This window comes from Ursus arctos, unplaced genomic scaffold (assembly GCF_023065955.2).
Source record: "Ursus arctos isolate Adak ecotype North America unplaced genomic scaffold, UrsArc2.0 scaffold_17, whole genome shotgun sequence".
Classification (NCBI taxonomy): Eukaryota; Metazoa; Chordata; class Mammalia; order Carnivora; family Ursidae; genus Ursus; species Ursus arctos.
Window position 1 is genome coordinate 47,469,462 of NW_026622841.1, and position 16,831 is coordinate 47,486,292.

General features: G+C 46.6%; 1 protein-coding gene across 4 annotated transcripts in view; it reads right to left on the bottom strand.

Moving 5' to 3' along the window:
* GREB1L (GREB1 like retinoic acid receptor coactivator) overlaps positions 1 to 16,831 on the bottom strand; it is a 262,117-nt gene that overhangs the window by 12,441 nt on the left and 232,845 nt on the right. For 3 of the 4 annotated variants that reach the window (XM_057313207.1, XM_044382873.3, XM_044382874.3), the window contains 8 exons: positions 14,971 to 15,086; positions 14,121 to 14,365; positions 11,053 to 11,627; positions 10,766 to 10,868; positions 8,141 to 8,296; positions 7,716 to 7,855; positions 5,365 to 5,526; positions 5,011 to 5,218 (listed from right to left, as the gene is read on the bottom strand). In XM_057313207.1, coding sequence (XP_057169190.1) covers positions 5,011 to 5,218; positions 5,365 to 5,526; positions 7,716 to 7,855; positions 8,141 to 8,296; positions 10,766 to 10,868; positions 11,053 to 11,627; positions 14,121 to 14,365; positions 14,971 to 15,086 — 1,705 coding nt within the window. The remainder of the gene's footprint in view (positions 1 to 5,010; positions 5,219 to 5,364; positions 5,527 to 7,715; positions 7,856 to 8,140; positions 8,297 to 10,765; positions 10,869 to 11,052; positions 11,628 to 14,120; positions 14,366 to 14,970; positions 15,087 to 16,831) is intronic. The other variant, XM_026496065.4, reaches the window with a different exon arrangement.

Sequence of the window (16,831 nt, forward strand, 5' to 3'; positions counted from 1 at the left end):
GAAAACAGGTGAAAAGCTTGCTGTTGTATGTAGCAATGACTTGTCGGATAGGACACCAAAAGAACAGCCAGCAAAAGAAAAAAAAAGGTAAATTGGACTGCATCAAAATTTAAAATTTCTGTGCACCCATAACCATCAAGGAAATTGAAGCAGTAATCAAAAATCTCCCAACAAACAAGAGCCCAGGGCCGGATGGCTTCCCAGGGGAATTCTACCAAACATTTAAAGAAAAATTAATACCTATTCTTCCGAAGCTGTTTCAAAAAATAGAAATGGAAGGGAAACTTCCAAACTCTCTGAGGCAAGTATTACCTTGATCCCAAAACCAGACAAAGACCCGACCAAAAAAGAGAACTACAGACCAATATCCCTGATGAAAATGGAGGTAAAAATTCTCACCAAAATACTAGCCAATAGGATCCAACAGTACATTAAAAGGATTATTCACCACGACCAAGTGGGATTTATTCCTGGGCTGCAAGGGTGGTTCAACATCTGCAAATCAATCAATGTGATACACTACATAAATAAAGGACAAGAACCCGATGATCCACTCAGTAGATGCAGAAAAAGCATTTGACAAAATACAGCATCCTTTCTTGATTAAAACTCTTTGTAGTGTAGGAATAGAGGGAACATCCCCCAATATCATAAAAGCCATCTACGAAAAACCCACAGCAAATATCATTCTCAGTGGGGAAAAACAGAGCTTTTCCCTTAAGGTCGGGAACATGGCAGGGATGTCCACTCTCACCACTGCTGTTAGACATAGTACTAGAAGTCCTAGCCTCAGCAATCAGACAACAAAAAGACATTCCAATCGGCAAAAAAGTCAAACTCTCACTCTTTGCAAATGACATGATACTCTGTGTGGAAAACCCAAAAGACTCAACCCCAAAACTGCTGGAACTCACACAGCAATTCGGTAAAGTGGCAGGATATAAAATCAATGCACAGAAATTGGTTGCATTCCTAAACACTAACAAGGAGAGGAAAGAGAAGGAGTTGATCCCATTTACAATTGTACCCAAAACCATGAGGTAACTAGGAATAAACCTAACCAAAGAGGTACTCAGAAAACTATAGAACACTCATGAAAGAAATTGAGGAAGACACAAAGAAATGGAAAAACGTTCCATGCTCATGGATTGGAAGAGCAAACAGAGTTAAAATGTCTATGCTACCTAGAGCAATCTACACATTTGATGCAATCTCTATCAAAATACCATCAACTTTTTTCACAGAGCTGGAACAAATAATCCCCAAGTGTGTATGGAACCAGAAAAGACCCCGAATAGTCAAAGGAATGTTGAAACAGAAAACCAAAGCTGGTGGCATCACAGTCCCAGACTTCAAGCTCTATTACAAAGCTGTAATCATCAAGAGAGTAAGGTACTGACGCAAAAAATAGACACATAAATCAGTGGAACAGAATTGGAAGCCCAGAAATGGACCCTCAACTCTGGTCAACTAATCTTTGACACACAGGAAAGAATATCCAATGGAAAAAAGTCTCTTCAACAGATGGTGTTGGAAAAATTGGACAGCCACATGCAGAAAAATGAAACTGAACCATTTCCTTAAACCATACACAAAATGGATGAAAGACCTAAATGTGAGACAGGAATCCATCAAAATCCTAGGAGAGAACACAGGCAGCAACCTCTTCGACCTCAGCCGCAACTTCTTGCTAGACACGTCTTCAAAGGCAAGGGAAACAGGCAAAAATGAGCTATTGGGACTTCATCAAGATAAAAAGCTTGTGCACAGTAAAGGAGATAGTCAACAAAACCAAAAGACAACCGACATAATGGGAGAAGATATTTGCAAATGTCTTATGAAATAAAGGGCTAGTATCCAAAATCTATAAAGTACTTATCAAACTCAACACCCAAAGAATCCAATCAAGAAATGGGTAGAAGACATGAACAGACATTCCTCCAAAGAAGAGATACAAGTGGCCAACAGATCCATGAAAAAATGCTCCATAGCACTTGGCATCAGGGAAATACAAATCAAAACCACAATGAGATACCACCTCACACCAGTCAGAATGGCTAAAATTAATTCAGGAAGTGACAGATGTTGGCAAGGATGGGGAGAAAGGGGAACCCTCTTACACTGTTGGTTGGAAATGCAAGCTGGTGCGGCCACTCTGGAAAATAGTATGGAGGTTCCTCAAAAAGTTGAAAATAGAACTACCCTACGACCCAGCAATTGCAGTACTGGGTATCTACCCCAAAGATATAAATGTAGTGATCCGAAGGGGTGCCTGTGCCCCAATGTTTATAGCAGCAATGTCCACAATAGCCAAACTATGGAAAGAGCTCAGATTTCCATCAACAGATGAATCGATAAAGAAGATGCAGTGTGTGTGTGTGTATATACCTATACCTATACCCATATATATATATATATGTAATTATCATATGATCTCACTGATATGTGGAATTTAAGAAACAAAACAGAAGATTATAGGGGAAGAGAGGAAAAAATAAAACAGGATGAAATCAGCGAGGGAGACAAACCATAAGAGACTCTTAACTGTAGGAAACAAACTGAGGGTTGCTGGAGGGGAGGGTGGTGGGGGGCTGGGGTTACTGGGTGATGGACAGGGAGGGCATGCGATGTAATGAGCACTAGTTATTATATAAGACTCATGAATCACAGGCCTGTACCTCTGAAACCAGTAATACATTTATATGTTAATTAATCGAATTTAAATTTAAAAAGTTTTTTAAAAAAATAAGAGCATACAATAAAGAATATTACTCAAAGATCTAAAAAAAATAAAAATAAAATTTCTGTATAAAGGATATAATTAACAGTGGAAAGCAACCCATGAAATTGGAGAAAACATTTACAAATCATGAGGGGGTTAACATCCAGAATATATAAAGGACTCCCAGAAGTCAACAACAAAAAATCTAATTAAAAAATAGGGAAAGGACTTGAATAGATTGTCCAAAGGAGATATACAAATGGCCAAGAAGCACGTGACAAGATGCTCAACATCACTAATCATTAGGGAAATGCAAATCAAATCACAGTAAGATAGCATCTCCTACCTATTAGGATGGTTATTATCAAAAGACAAGCAAACAAAAGATAAAACTCAGAAAATAATTATTACTGAGGATATGAAGAAACATGTTGCTCTGTTGGTAGGAATATAAAATGGTAGAGCCATTATGGAAAGCAGGTCAATTCCTCAAAAAATTAAAAACAATTACCATATGATTCAGCAACTCTATTTCTGAGTATATACTCAAAAGAACTGAAATCAGGGTTCCTGAGGATATGTTTGCTATGTCTATGTTCATAGCAGCATTATTCACAAGTGTCCCATCGGTGGATGAACGGCTAAAGAAAATGGGTATACATACAACGGAATGTTACTCAGCCTTAAAAAGGAAGGAGATTCTGACACATGTACAATGGAGATGAACCTTAAGAACATTTTGCTAAGTGAAATAAGCCAGACACAGAAGAACAAATACTGTATGAGAAGCTTACATGAGGTACCTAAAGTAGTCAGATTCACAGAGACAAAATAGAGTGGTGGTTGCCAGGGAAAAGGGGAAATGAGTTAATTTTCAATGGTATGGAGTTTCAGTTTTGCGAGATGAAGAGAGTTTTGGAGATTAGTTGCAAAACAATGTGAATATACTGAATGCTACTGAACTATACCCTTAAAAATGGCTAAGATGGTAAATTTTATGCTGTTTTTTTCCCCAAAATAAAAAATTAAAAATAATTTGCATGTATTTCATTTGCATATATGTTAGTTTCTCCTCAAATTATTGCAAAAATGGCAAAAGTGCCACTAAGCAAATTCAGTCAGCTCTGGGATGAGGAAATTCCCCTAAAGATCTGTAAGGCACAGAAGGGTAACTTGAGGATCGTATTCATATGGAGAAATATTTGAGTTAGTTTGGGGATATGTGGTTTTGGAGAAGACAGAGAACCAGAAATATGGAAAAGCCTTAATTCACTTGATATAAAGTGATAAACATGGAAAATAAAATCAAAACTAGTTTTTGGAAATATTTTCATCCCATATTAAAGCTAAGGTTTAAGGACATGAAAAGGAATGGAATGGAGAACAAGAAGAGAAGAGACTCAAGAAGGAAGGGAGAGAGATGGACAGATGAGCGGAGGGAAAGATGGGGGCGGGTGTGAGGGAAGAGGATACCCTGGAGAGAAGGAATGGAGATTTAGAGATTTAGAGAAACAACTCAGGTCTGCATTCGCTCTGATTCTGGGCTGGATGTTCCTACTTCCCTCTAACGTGTCAATTAGCTGCTGCTGATGTTCAGCCCTTCGGAGACTGCGGTGGGTCAGACACCCACAGGAGCGGATGGGGAAAATGGTTAGGAACTACGATTCAGGAAGTGACCAGACACACAGCTCTGAATCCAATTGGAGGTCTCCTGCCTCCCGCAGCTCTATCACGCTCAGATAACCAAGTGCTCCTTTGATAAACTCAGCCCATTGCTCTTAAACTCCATGGGGAAAATTGGAAGGATTTCATCCAGGTGCTTTTAAGATGACTGCCATAGGCAGTAATGATGCTTCCAATTTCCCGATGTACAGAAACCCCCTTAGAACTTGCCATGTGCCTTTACAATGATTAGCAATGACTCGGGGATACCTCCAGACCCCTCCCGACCACAGTGAACTACTAGCTTCGCTCCACCTCACCATCCCATTCCTGCCGCAGCAGGCCCAGCCCGGGAACATCGGCAGCTCACACTGGGAAGAATCCCAAACCCTTCCTGGGGCGCTCAATCTACCAGTGACTTCTTTAGTCACTAGCCCTTGGAAGTTAAAATTCTGCAAAACTGCAATAAAGGGAAAGGAAAATTCAAATTTAAAGAAGAATCAAAGTCCTCTGGTCAGGCGGACAGGACTCTTCCTAGAGGCAGGGGAACCTCTGAAAGTCTCACGTGCAGGGAATGGAGCTCACTTGATGTTTCAGCCCTTCTCGGCGCCCCAGGGGCCCCTTACCCACGCCTGCGTTATTGAACATCCCGGGGAGCACCAGCATGATGTGGTTGGGCCAGTACTTGCGGTACAACGGCATCTCGTATTCTTTGACCACCAGAAGATGCAGGTGGCTGATGCCCTCCATGGCGTGGAAGAGGTTTAGAAGTCCGTGCTCATGGCGACCACTGGAAGGAGTGAAAATAGGGCTCTTGACTGCATTCAAATTCTGCTGAAAGAGAAAACAAAAAAAGAAAAGAACCAGAGACCCAAAAGGGAAATTAAAACCCTTAGATTTCAGAAGTTCAGAGAACCCAATCTAGTACGTCGGGACTGTTAGTCTGAAAGCAACGTTTGCATCCAGACACTGTCACCCACCTTGTCTGAAACCAGGGGCAGCCGCATGCTCTCCAGGTGTTTGCCCTGCTTGCTGAAGACAAAATGACTCTCTTTGGATTTGGGAATGATGAAATAGAGCTGCACCTCTTCTCCCAGCATAGAGGAAGAGAACGTGAACGCGTGAAGGGTGGAGTCGGACATCTGTGTTTGTAAAGAAGAAAGGAAGGGGATGTAAGCTCCTGGTTGGCAAACTTTTAGACCACTCGTTAAGGTTGTTGTTAAGAGAGGCAAACTAACCTGATCTTCTACAGGCCACCAGACCTGGCTGTGCCTGCAACGTCGGAAGAGTTGGAAAGGCAAACGCTTCATCTTTCAGTAGCTACCACCGACAGGAGAGCCAAGCGTCTCGGCCCTACACAGCCTTTCCGAGGGTGGGGACGTGTCTGTTACTTGGCACTGTTTGCATTCTTCATGTTCTTAGAACCACTACTGCTCAGTCTCATGCAGAGGCTAAACATCCCTGGAGCATGTCCTGCTCTCTGAACATTTTCAAAGGTGCCCAGTTATGGGGGGGGGGGGAATCAATGCCATTTATGTGGATCCGGCTAAATGAATATCATTTGGCTAAGTAAAATATTAGGGCCGACATCATTAAAATGCCTCTGTGGCCCCATCTTTCCTAGCTACAGTAGAAGCTGAAGAAGTCTGAACAGTCACTTAGCCCAGAACTCTGGCTTCCAGGAAAAGACCACTTGACTTACTGAAGGCAAATATAAATCTAATATATATTTTTAAACCACCAGAAAGTTGGGGGGCACCTAGCTGGCTCAGTAGGTAGAGCATGTGACTGTTGATTTGGGGGTCATGTTCAAGCCCTATATTGGGCGTAGAACTTTAAAAAAAATAAATAAATAATTTTTGCTATAAAGTTCACATGCTTGGGGCACCTGGGTGGCTCAGTCAGTTAAACAGCCGACTCTTGGTTTTGGGTCAGGTCGTAATCTCAGGGTTGTGGGATCGAGCCCCACTTGGGGCTCTGCCACTAGGCACGGAGTCTGCTTGGAATTCTGTTCCACCCTCTCCCATTGTCCCCCCCACCCCGGTCAAAATAAATACATCTTTGAAAAAATAATAAAGTTTGCATGCTCTCTCAGTAACGCAGCTCACTGAATAATTGCATAAAGGTCTTTATGTGCTTTACAACACAGACAGTATTTGGCTTCATTAAAGGATAGCATCAATTTTCAGCAGCAGCTAGAAATCAGGTAGATTTCCCAAGAGTTTTAACCTAAATGTTACATTTCATAGGAAAACAGTATTGTAATTCTTCCCTTAAATTCTAGTTCATTCTGCTTCATAAGTGTGGGAATATACTACTTAGTACTATAATCATAGAAACTAACTATATAAACAGAGGATTTTTAATAACTTTTCTAAAAGCTTATGATTTATAGACCGGGGACTTGAATCTTCTATATTCTATAAAGCATTGTGAGTGGATTACAAACTAGCCCACTGAAAGTCTTCAAGAACACCAAGAAAATAAATGGGGCATAAAAGATAGCTTGTATTAGAAGAGCAGAATGACCAATCCAGTTTTTCAGTATATCCCTTCTAGCACCTTGTGGGAAAAGGGTGAAGACTTGGTCCTCCAGAGCAGAAGCAAGTTTGGGGAAAGTCCCATCAGCGCATCCTATAGGAAGGAAGAGTTGTTCTAGGCGTTCAGAACCAAGTCATGAAAATCAAGAAGGTAAAGTGGGAGAAAGCAATATAGAACTTATCCCCCACCTGGGCTCTGGACTACTGTGTTTACAGATGCTCTGGCCAAAAGGAAGCCAGAAACTATGGGGCATTGGCTCACCTTCTGTGTTTCTACCTCTCACTTCTCTCTAAATAAAAGATAACGATTGACCCCTCCGTATGCCTAGTGATCGAAACCACCCCACACTGGAGTAAGAATATGATTCGGTTGGTGCAGATCAGCAGGCCTGTTCACAGCTCAGAGTGCACACCCAACTGACTTGTTAGATAAAAACACCATTTTTGTCAACAACCCAAAGGGTAAAGGCCCTTTCACCAAATATACCATCTCACTTTTTCAGGATCACAGATAACAGCTCACCTAAACACGACACATGTAACCATTTCGATGAAGTGACTTCAGACGCTAAAACTCAAGTTTCTTTCTCTCCCCGCTCCTCCCCCTGCCCACAATCCTAATAAGCTCAAAGTAATTTTAACTAATTGCTTCCCACATTCTGCTCACAAATGAGCGGCTCCATCTCGTAAATCAGGTGTCCTCTGTCTAGGTCCTGAAACTGGGAGCCTTATTTTTCAGTCCTGACACACAAGATCCACGCTGGGCAACAGGCAAGGACAAGGGGCCACACCTGGGAGGCAGAGGTGAAGTCCATGTACTGGTGGCATTGCTCGCAGTGGTGGAAGGTGTTGTAGGCCGCGTACTTGGTCAGCATCATGGACACGGTTCCTCGTTTCCTCGGCTCCTCGGCTTTGGCATCCTTTATTGCTTCTGCGTATCAAGGGGCAAAAAACCTTGCCATGATATGCACGGAGCCCCTACTCCTGGGAAGAGAGCCCCACACTCCCTGAAAGGCTCTTCCAAAGATTCTGTAATGTATGCCCGGAAAGTCAGGTATGAAAAGTAAAAGGTGATCAGTAGGTGTGTAAGAGAAGGGAAAAGCAGAGAGGAGAATTCCTTTAAACTGCTCTCAATGATTAAACTGCCCCAAGCTTCCTGCCTTGATTTAGGTGTCCCTTGACCTGCAGAGGTACGCCTAGCTCTGCTCGCACTGACCTTGTTTGACCGCCGCCAGCTTCTCTGTATACACCAGGCTCATCAAACTGTACTTGGGATCGTGCACGCTGACGTCAAAGGGCATTTTACTGAAACTCTCGATGTCCGGCCAGGGCTCTCCCTCCGACTGGCTGACTTCATTGCTTTCACTGTGACCTAAAACACGGAGAAAGGAAGTGCGCAGAGCAGCCAGACTGACCGGCCTCCCAGCCTCCCTCCCAGGTGTCAGGGACAAGAGGTTTTAGGAGACATGACTCCCAGATGGGTGGACACAGGCATTTCTGAAAAATGATCTCCCATGTCCCAGGGCAGAGGGGCCCAGAGTGATCCCTTCAGGCCCATGCCGGCGGGGACTCATGCCCTCGCTGACCCCAGCGTGAACCTCTACAGATCTGGTCCACCAACTCCCACATCTAGGAGATCAACTAGTCTCCCATCCCAGCTCCCCAGATTGCCTGAAAAGCTTGTTTAGTTTGGGGTGATCTAAGCTCTCCCTCAGTTTTCGTCGTGGGGTTTTAAGATATTGACAGCCTAAGCGACCATAGGGATGCACTCAGCAAGATTCCCGGTGTCAGCCGCCAGGAGAATCACCTGGGAGCTTGTAAGACAAAATCCCTGTGCTTAGGCCGCCACCCCACAATCTCCTTTAGTTCCCAGACACCTGTTATGGCAGTTAAAGCTGCTTAGGTGGCCCCAGTATGCAGTCGTTTGAGAGCTAGTAACCCCGGATTTGAACACAGACTGCCCCTTCTGACTTCACACCTGCACCACCGCGCTACCCCGGTTATTGCTAAGAACTCCAGATGGTGCACTGAAAGTGCTCGGACATGGCAGGCGTGGGGGGGGGGGGTGTCCAATAGAGAATATTTATTGTTATTATTGATAAAATTCAGAAGATCCAAAAGCTTAAGAAAACTTTCAAAGGGAGAAAGAGAAAAGCTTTAAAAGAAAAAAAAGCCTTGAGACTATAAGTACAGCTATTATTTTTTAACACAATATCATTTATTTTTATATCCCTGAGCTTAAGTTTGCATTTTATTTAAAACCCAAAGCTTGGGGCACCTGGGTGGCTCAGTCAGTTAAACGTCTGCCTTCAGCTCAGGTCCTGATCCCAGGCTCCCCGCTCAGCAGAGAGTCTGCTCCTCCCTCTCCCTCTGCCCCTCCCCTGCTCGCGCGCACGCTGCCTCTCAAATAAAATCTTTAAAAAATAAATAAAACCCAAAACTTACTCTAGTTTAAAAAAACAAAAAAAGCCCCTCCAGAGCACCATCGCATTCACCTGCACTAAAATAAGGTAGAAGGAATAAAGCCACGCTAACGGCCCCTCTCACCACCAGCGCCCGGTTTGCCTGTCACACCAGCTCGCGGCTCGTCACAGATTAACGCCCCAGAGCAGGGTAGCGGGCTCTGAGGGGGCCGTTAAAGGTGTCGTCGTCTTTGGAGCCCAGGGGCTTTAGTGGGAAGGTTGGTGAGATGACAGGTCCCTCATTCCTTGTCTGGCTGGTTCTGCCTTTGCCCTCTTGGTGCCAGGCCCCTCCAGGCAGCCCCGAGTGTTTCGAGGCCAACTTGGAGCTCATGGGTCCCCTCTGTGTTGCGCCTGCGGGTCTGGGGCAGCTCAGGTGGGGACACAAACAAGGAGAGGTGGGTGGGAAGATGGGCCTGTGTGTGTGTGTGTGTGTGTGTGTGTGTGTGTGTGTCTGCAATCACGGATATGGGCTGGTAAGAAGTGGAGATATAGGGCCGAAAGTGATAACGAAATGATTAAATATGGCTGGTTTTGCTTAGCCTTGCTCTGGGCTGAACGGGTCCCTTGGGCTTGTCACAGAACACGTCCGACTATTTAGGACAAGCATGTGGGGTAAGATCTGAGGGCCAATGGGACAGAAGATGCCAAGGCCTTTCCCTTTTCCAGACTCATCTTTGAGGGGCTTGGAAGAGCTTCCGCCTGATTACCTCTACCCCCCCCCCCCCCAGCACAGGCCACCGCTCCAAGGTGTGACGCCACAGTTTGGAGGCCAAGCTCTCCTTAGCTACAGAGCTAATGCTGGCTGACCCCTGCTCACGCTCACTCTCCGGCTCCGCCGGACCGGCTACCGCGGAACCCTCCCACCGGTGACAGCTGGCGGGGAAGGGCTGAGAAGGGGGTTCCAGGAGGAGGAGGATGGGAGATACTCTGTTTGAACACCAGCCCCCACAGCCCTGCCAAGCACTAGCTCCGGCATCTTCCTGCAAACGGGCAGGGGGTTGTTTAGGCGCGAGGTCGCAGTTCTGCCCAGAGAAGTTTCCATTTCCTTAGAGCGATCCATACCCCTTCGCTCCGAGCCTGCGGTGAAAGCAGAAGCAGCCGGCGGCGCCTACCAGACGCGCCTGGACCCCAAGCGGAACACCGCAAGTGACCTTCAAACCCATATAAGCAATAATCCCCCTGGGAGGGCTTTGTGAAATGCCTCTTCGCCTGCCACCCGCCGGACCTGAGGGGGGGCCGAAGAAGTGCAAGTCGCCACCCGAACTTACAGAGCTCAAAAGTGGCCGCGGCGTCCTGGCAAGCGTTTGGCGCCCTTAGCGTCCCGATAACCCTGCACGTCAGGCACGGGGGAACCCAGCCCTGCCGGGGCCGGAACTCACCCGTGTTGATCTCCCCCTCGTCATACACGTCCACCTCCAGGAGCCTGATGAGCATGCGGAAGAGGATCCTAAGGAACTGTAAATAGGAGCCGGTCTTTCCCACCTGATGCAAGTGTTTCATGGGAGGGGGAGGGGAAGAGAGGGAAGAAGAGACGAAATTTCACACCTGAGCTCTGGCATCTGTCCTGCCCCTGAGAGGCCCGAGCGAGGACCTCACCGCTCTGGGTCCCCCCCGCCACCTCGCGCGGCTGCCCGGCTCCCTTCCTTCTTGGGGACCCCGGACCTACCTGAGGGGGGCCGGTTAGCAGCAGCCGCCGGGGGTGGCAGGTGCGGACGCCCGAGGCGGGGTCCGGCTGGTTGCTGAAGTCGGCGTGGTGCTGCCGAGCCGAGGTCCACTGCCGGTAGTAGAGGGACTGCTCCTCGCTGCTCATGTCCTTGTGCAGCAGCGGCCGCAGGGAGCTCACCCAGGCCACGTCGGCGTGCGGCAGCAGCGAGGAGGACGCGGGCGGCTTGCCTCCCCGCTGCGAGCCCAGGAGGCTGTAGGCCGCCTTCGATAGGATCACGATCGGGGGCAGGGCGGCAGGCAGGCCCCTGCAGCCCTGGGGCGGCTGCCCCGGCCACGGGAGGGCCCGGGGGCCCGACGAGGAGGACGACGACGGCTTGGAGGTGGTGCTGCTGGCCATCTGGGGGCCCAGGGAATCGCACTCCTGCTTCAGAGTGTCGCCCGCTCCCGCTGTGCCCGTGGAGACCCCTTCATCCAGCCCCATGCTGTTGGCCGGGCTCTGGAAGCTGGGGGTCAGGGACAGTTTCTGGGACTTGTCGGCGGTGCTGGAAGAGCTCACCCCGTTCTCCATGATGGAGCCTGAAAGAGGACGGACATACCGATCAGCAGGGCTCGGCTATTTACTCCCTGGCTCCCTCCCTGCATGCCGGCCGGGCTAGACGGCCTTTCTCCATGAGGGCTGTGGCCTCTCCAGCCCCAGACGCTGCTTCCTCTGCCGGCTTCCTTGGGCCCAGGGTGCTCAGGGCGCCCTGAGGGTAACTATACCTCGTGCTCCTTTTCTAAATCCTACCCCCGTCTTTGTAAATGGCGTGATGTTATTAAACCCTCCTCGGTAACCTCATTTGGATATGCCACCCGATTCATTCCAGGACCCTGACCAGTACAGGCTCCGCGTTTAAGTCCTGCTCCAGGGCACCTGCCACCTCCTGGGGTCCCAAGGGTCTCACCCTTCTGGTTGTGGAGAAGTTCCCCAGGCCCAAACCAGCATGGGGGAATGTCTCCATGTGAAAGAGGATGTCAGGCACAATCTACACTCAGTGAGGTCTTGCTTTCATCCAGAGATCCCTGTGCATTTGACCAATTCACTTCAGATACGAGTTCCCCTCTGATGGGTCAGCCACTCTTTCGCTTGCAGACAAACTAAGAGCTCACCCCTTCAGGACTGTAGGCCCTCCCTGAGCTCAGATCGGTGCTCCCAGGCATGTAGGTCAAATCCCAACCTCAGGAGATCCCAGGGGAACAGCCAGAAACTGGAGGTTTTGCAACCAAGTCACTCCACCTGCTCATTGACTTTTGTGTCCTTCCATCTTGTATGTCTGCTTTCCCCCTCACAGCCCTGACCTTTAGAGCCGGCCCACTTTGGGCAGTGAGCTTTCCCAAGGACCCCCCGAGTCAGCCCAAGGGCTGAGGGATGTGTGCTCAGTGGTGGGAGCACAGGCAGGTTGGGTTGTCCCTGGAGGGAGGGAAACTAAGCAGCAGAAGGCAAGCCATGATCTTTGTGCCAGGTAATCGGAACAAGGCCAAGACCGTGTGAGCCTTGTGGGGCAGCTCTGGAAGTGCAGGGAAAGAGGGGTCTGATTAAAGAGCTCCAGGAAGGAGGTGAACACCCCCTCGCCTCTCCCTCACTGATGCTGGTATCCAGAAACTTCCAGATGTGATAGTTCCCCTTCCCTTCTGTTACTTTTTACTATCCCCCAAACCTCTTGCCCTTATTCTGAACTGGTCTCAGAGAAACAACTGGGGAGCCTGGAGTTGGGGGGGTGGTTGGAGGAAGGTAGAGCCCTGACCCCTGGCTGAGGCGAGCAGCTGGTCACACCCAGTAGAACAGTCCTCACGCTCGTCCAGGCTGAGGGTCCCGATCAAGACAGAAAGCCCCATAGATGCCTGCCTCTTCGATTCCCACAGCAGCTGCCAGCATGAGCAGACACACCAGGGCTGCTTTCGACCTGAAATCGTATGTGTGTTTGCATGTATGTGTTACGATGACGGAGGAGGGGAGACGTGGGAAAGAAGAACGTTCATAGTGGTCTTCTCTGGTAGTGGGGTTTTCATTTTCATTTTACTTATTTATTCATTTATTTTAAAGATTTTATTTGAGAGAGAGCATGAGTGAGCATGAGCTGGGGAGGGGCAGAGGGAAAAGTGGATTCCCTCTGAGCAGGGAGTCCAATGAGAGGCTCGACCCCAGGACTCCGGATCATGACCTGAGCCCAAGGCAGACACTTAACCAACTGAGCCACCCAGGTGCCCCCTATTTATTTTAAAAGTAATCTCCACCCCGAATGTGGGGCTCGAACTCACAACCCCAAGATCAAGCATCTCATGCTCTACTGCCTGAGCCAGCTCAGCACCCTGGGGTTTTAATTTTTAACCTCTTCTCTATCCTTTGTTACATTCTCCAAGTTTTCTATGTTGAGTTTTATTACTTTCCTTGTGAGAAAAAAAAAGTGGAAACGGTGCTGCATTTGCTGTAATATAATTTATCATTAGTTCATGCCGGGCACTGCCAGAGGCCATTCGTAACGCTCCAGGAGAGGGGCTGGCGGGCTGCATGGTGGGTCAGCACAGCCAGGGGCCCCAGAGTGGCCTTCGGTTGCCATTAACTGCTTACAAAAGCCATTCATTCATTCATTCATTCATTCATTCATTCATTCAAACAAGTAAACACTGCGCCAGGTACTAAGCTAATGCGCACAAACTTCACAGCTTTCGGATCTAGAAGGAAAAGAAGGTTTCTGTGCAAATATCAGATGTATAACATCCATGAGGTGATTAAGGGTGGAAAAGACTAGGGAAAACAGTGCAGGCTGGGGTTGGTAAAATGTATTTATTATACTTAGCTTATGACCACGCTCTTCATTAAATGTTTACCCAGAGAAGTATTCTGTGGCTGTTCAACAGTTATGTTTTCCAAGTACCTCTCCTGGGGAACTGAGGTCTGGACCGGATGCTCCAGTCACCGAGGGTGCCTCTGACATGCTTGAGGGGTGTGAGTAAATGCCTCTGCTTTCCCGATGCCTCCCCCCTCCTCACTCCCGTCCCGCCCCTGCAGAGAGAAAAGGAAGCACTGACCCGACGTCCCAGTGACAGCACTACTGTTGCTCTGCGGCCTCTCCAGGTCCATCAGCAGCTCATCGGCATCGTTCTCGCTGGCCGTGGCTCTTTCCTGCTCCTTCCCACTAAGGTCCAGGGCGACAGCGGGGCCCCTGATGACCTCTTTTGAGACATAGCAGCACGCCAGACCCACTTCCTGCTCCAAGGCTGTGCGAGTTAAATAGCTTGAGTCGATGAGCCTGAGGTCACAGTACTTCAAAGACCTGCACAGACGTCATGATGTTTTGGGTGAGTCCATCTGGCCTTGAGTCAAACCTCAGCTTTGTTGCCTCCTTGCTGTTCTGACCTCGCACTAGCCACTTCCTTTTCTCCAAGGATGAAAGAGAACAACAGCGCCTGGCTTGTGTGTTTGTTGTAAGGAACGAACGGATGGCACAGGGAAGGCATTTGCAACAATGCCTGACGCACAGGAAGCATGCAGCTCGTGCTGCCATTATTGTCGTTACCGCCTTCCTGTCCCCAGGCCCTGGGCCCTTAAAGGGGTTGGGAACAGCAGATGAAGAGACACTTCATCCAAATAAAAAAAACCCAGTTTAGGGCGGATGCTTTTCCTCCCTGCCTCTCTGGTGGCCCTGCTTTGATACAGAAACACTTCTCACCATCGCTACCTTCCATTCCCCCAAATGCTAGGCAATCTCAGGAAAGTCAAAAGAAAGAGTCCAGGAAGGGTGTGTGTCTTTTCTCTCCGAGGAAAGCGATTCTCTTCCTCCTCGCCCAGTGAATGCAATAGCTCAGTGTCAGCCAAGTTTTAGCCATCAGCTTAGCTGGGCAACTAATGAGAAATGAGAACCGACCGTTCACATCATACCTGGGAAAGGTTTCTCCAAGAGGATCTTTGCCAGTTAATATCACAATACAAGGCAGACCTTCTAAATCTTGGTATGTCCGAGGGGTCCACTCTTCTGGTTCATTTCCTCTCCAGGTCTATAGAAAGGGATCCATATGATAAAATTAAAACCGCTTATTTAAGTTTCCACTTTTTAAAAGGTTACTAGGTCCAGATTTTAGATGCCTTTGTGCTTCCAAATGACTTCCAGTGTGTGTATGTGTATGTGTATGTGTGTGTGTATACATACTAAATTGCTACTAAAAAGCATAACAAAGCAATCTCGAAGAACGTGGCCTTCGGTTTTATCTCAGGAGGACAAAACGGGAGATCTTGTCCTACATCATGCAGTGGCCACACGGGCCAAAGAAGCACACGAGGTGAATGACCCTGGTTACACCGCCTGGCTCGAGGCTCTTAAATACACTTTCTTCATGTAATGGACAGACTCTCAGGACAGACTAACTGAAAAAGACAGCTTCAGTTATGAAGGACTAATAAAAGCATCTCAATAAAACTCCCCGAGAACAGACATTTTCACCAAAAAAATCATGAAGTTAGTTACCCTTGATGGTTATTTCCCCTCTTTCTTTCTATATTGACTTTCAAAATAAGTGACAAGTAACAATTGGCTTGGGGCTTTTAAAAGTCTCTTTTAAGAAGGCTTAAAAATAGAACCAACTCTGGACCAATTAAAAAAAAAACAAAACACCCTGCCCCTTACTAAGAAGAGCAATGCAATTAGCTTATGGTTTCACAAATAACCCATGAAGCGTCAACTTCTGATGTAGATTAACACGTATATACACAAGTACGTGTATCTTTAATAAATGGAACGCCAATCGGGGAGAAGAAAAAAAATCCCATCAACTTGAAAGATGTTCAAAAGATCTTATAGATTTTTATATTTTAGAGCAGAAAGAAAATAGGCTACCTCTTAAGTAGATAAGGTGATTTCTACTACTTTTTATAAAGTGTCTAGCATCTAACTATGCTCTTAACAGCTTTCTATCAGGAGTTATGATAGGAAATAAACTGACATTTCTGATAATGCCGTAGGGAACAGAGAGTAAGAGGTGTTAGGTAATGCATACATTTTATTTTAAATAGACAGGTACTTCTTTTGCTAAACACAAAATGGGATAAAAAGAAATCTAATAGGCAAGAAATAATGTAATAGGGTTTGATTAATGATTTGTTGGTGTCTAGATAAAACAGCCTTTAGAAATGAATATACCCACAATTATTCGAATAAAATGTATGTAATTTGTAAAATGGGAAGCACTCTAACCTTGTGGCCCAATTTTTTTCATCATATATTTGCATACCAAAGGGAAATGAATGGATCTATATAGCTGTTTATGAATTTGAGAGACTTTTTTTTGTCTTAGAAAATCAATCTATTCAGGTGCCTGGATGGCTCAGTGGGTTAAACATTTGACTCTTGATTTCAGCTTAGGTCTTGATCTCAGGGTTGTGAGTTCAAGCCCTGCATTGGGCTCCACGCTGGGTGTGGAGCCTACTTAAAAAAAAAATCTATCAAAAATATTTTTTTAAATATTAGAAGAAAGGTACCTACAAAAATTCAATTTTCCATACATTGTCATGTCAAAGTGAATGTAATAACACTTTGATTTAGAGTAAACAATTATGAGAACAGGAATAATTTTACTTATATAACCTTCACATTGGACTCATGATGTCCCTGACACTGAGGTTCTCCCTGAATGGATTGCATCTCCCAGAAACCATCCACTGGTCATGGTTCCACAAATAATGAGGTCGTTATAATGATGAGATAAGGGATATTATGTTTTACTGTACAAAAAGATTAATTTTTAAA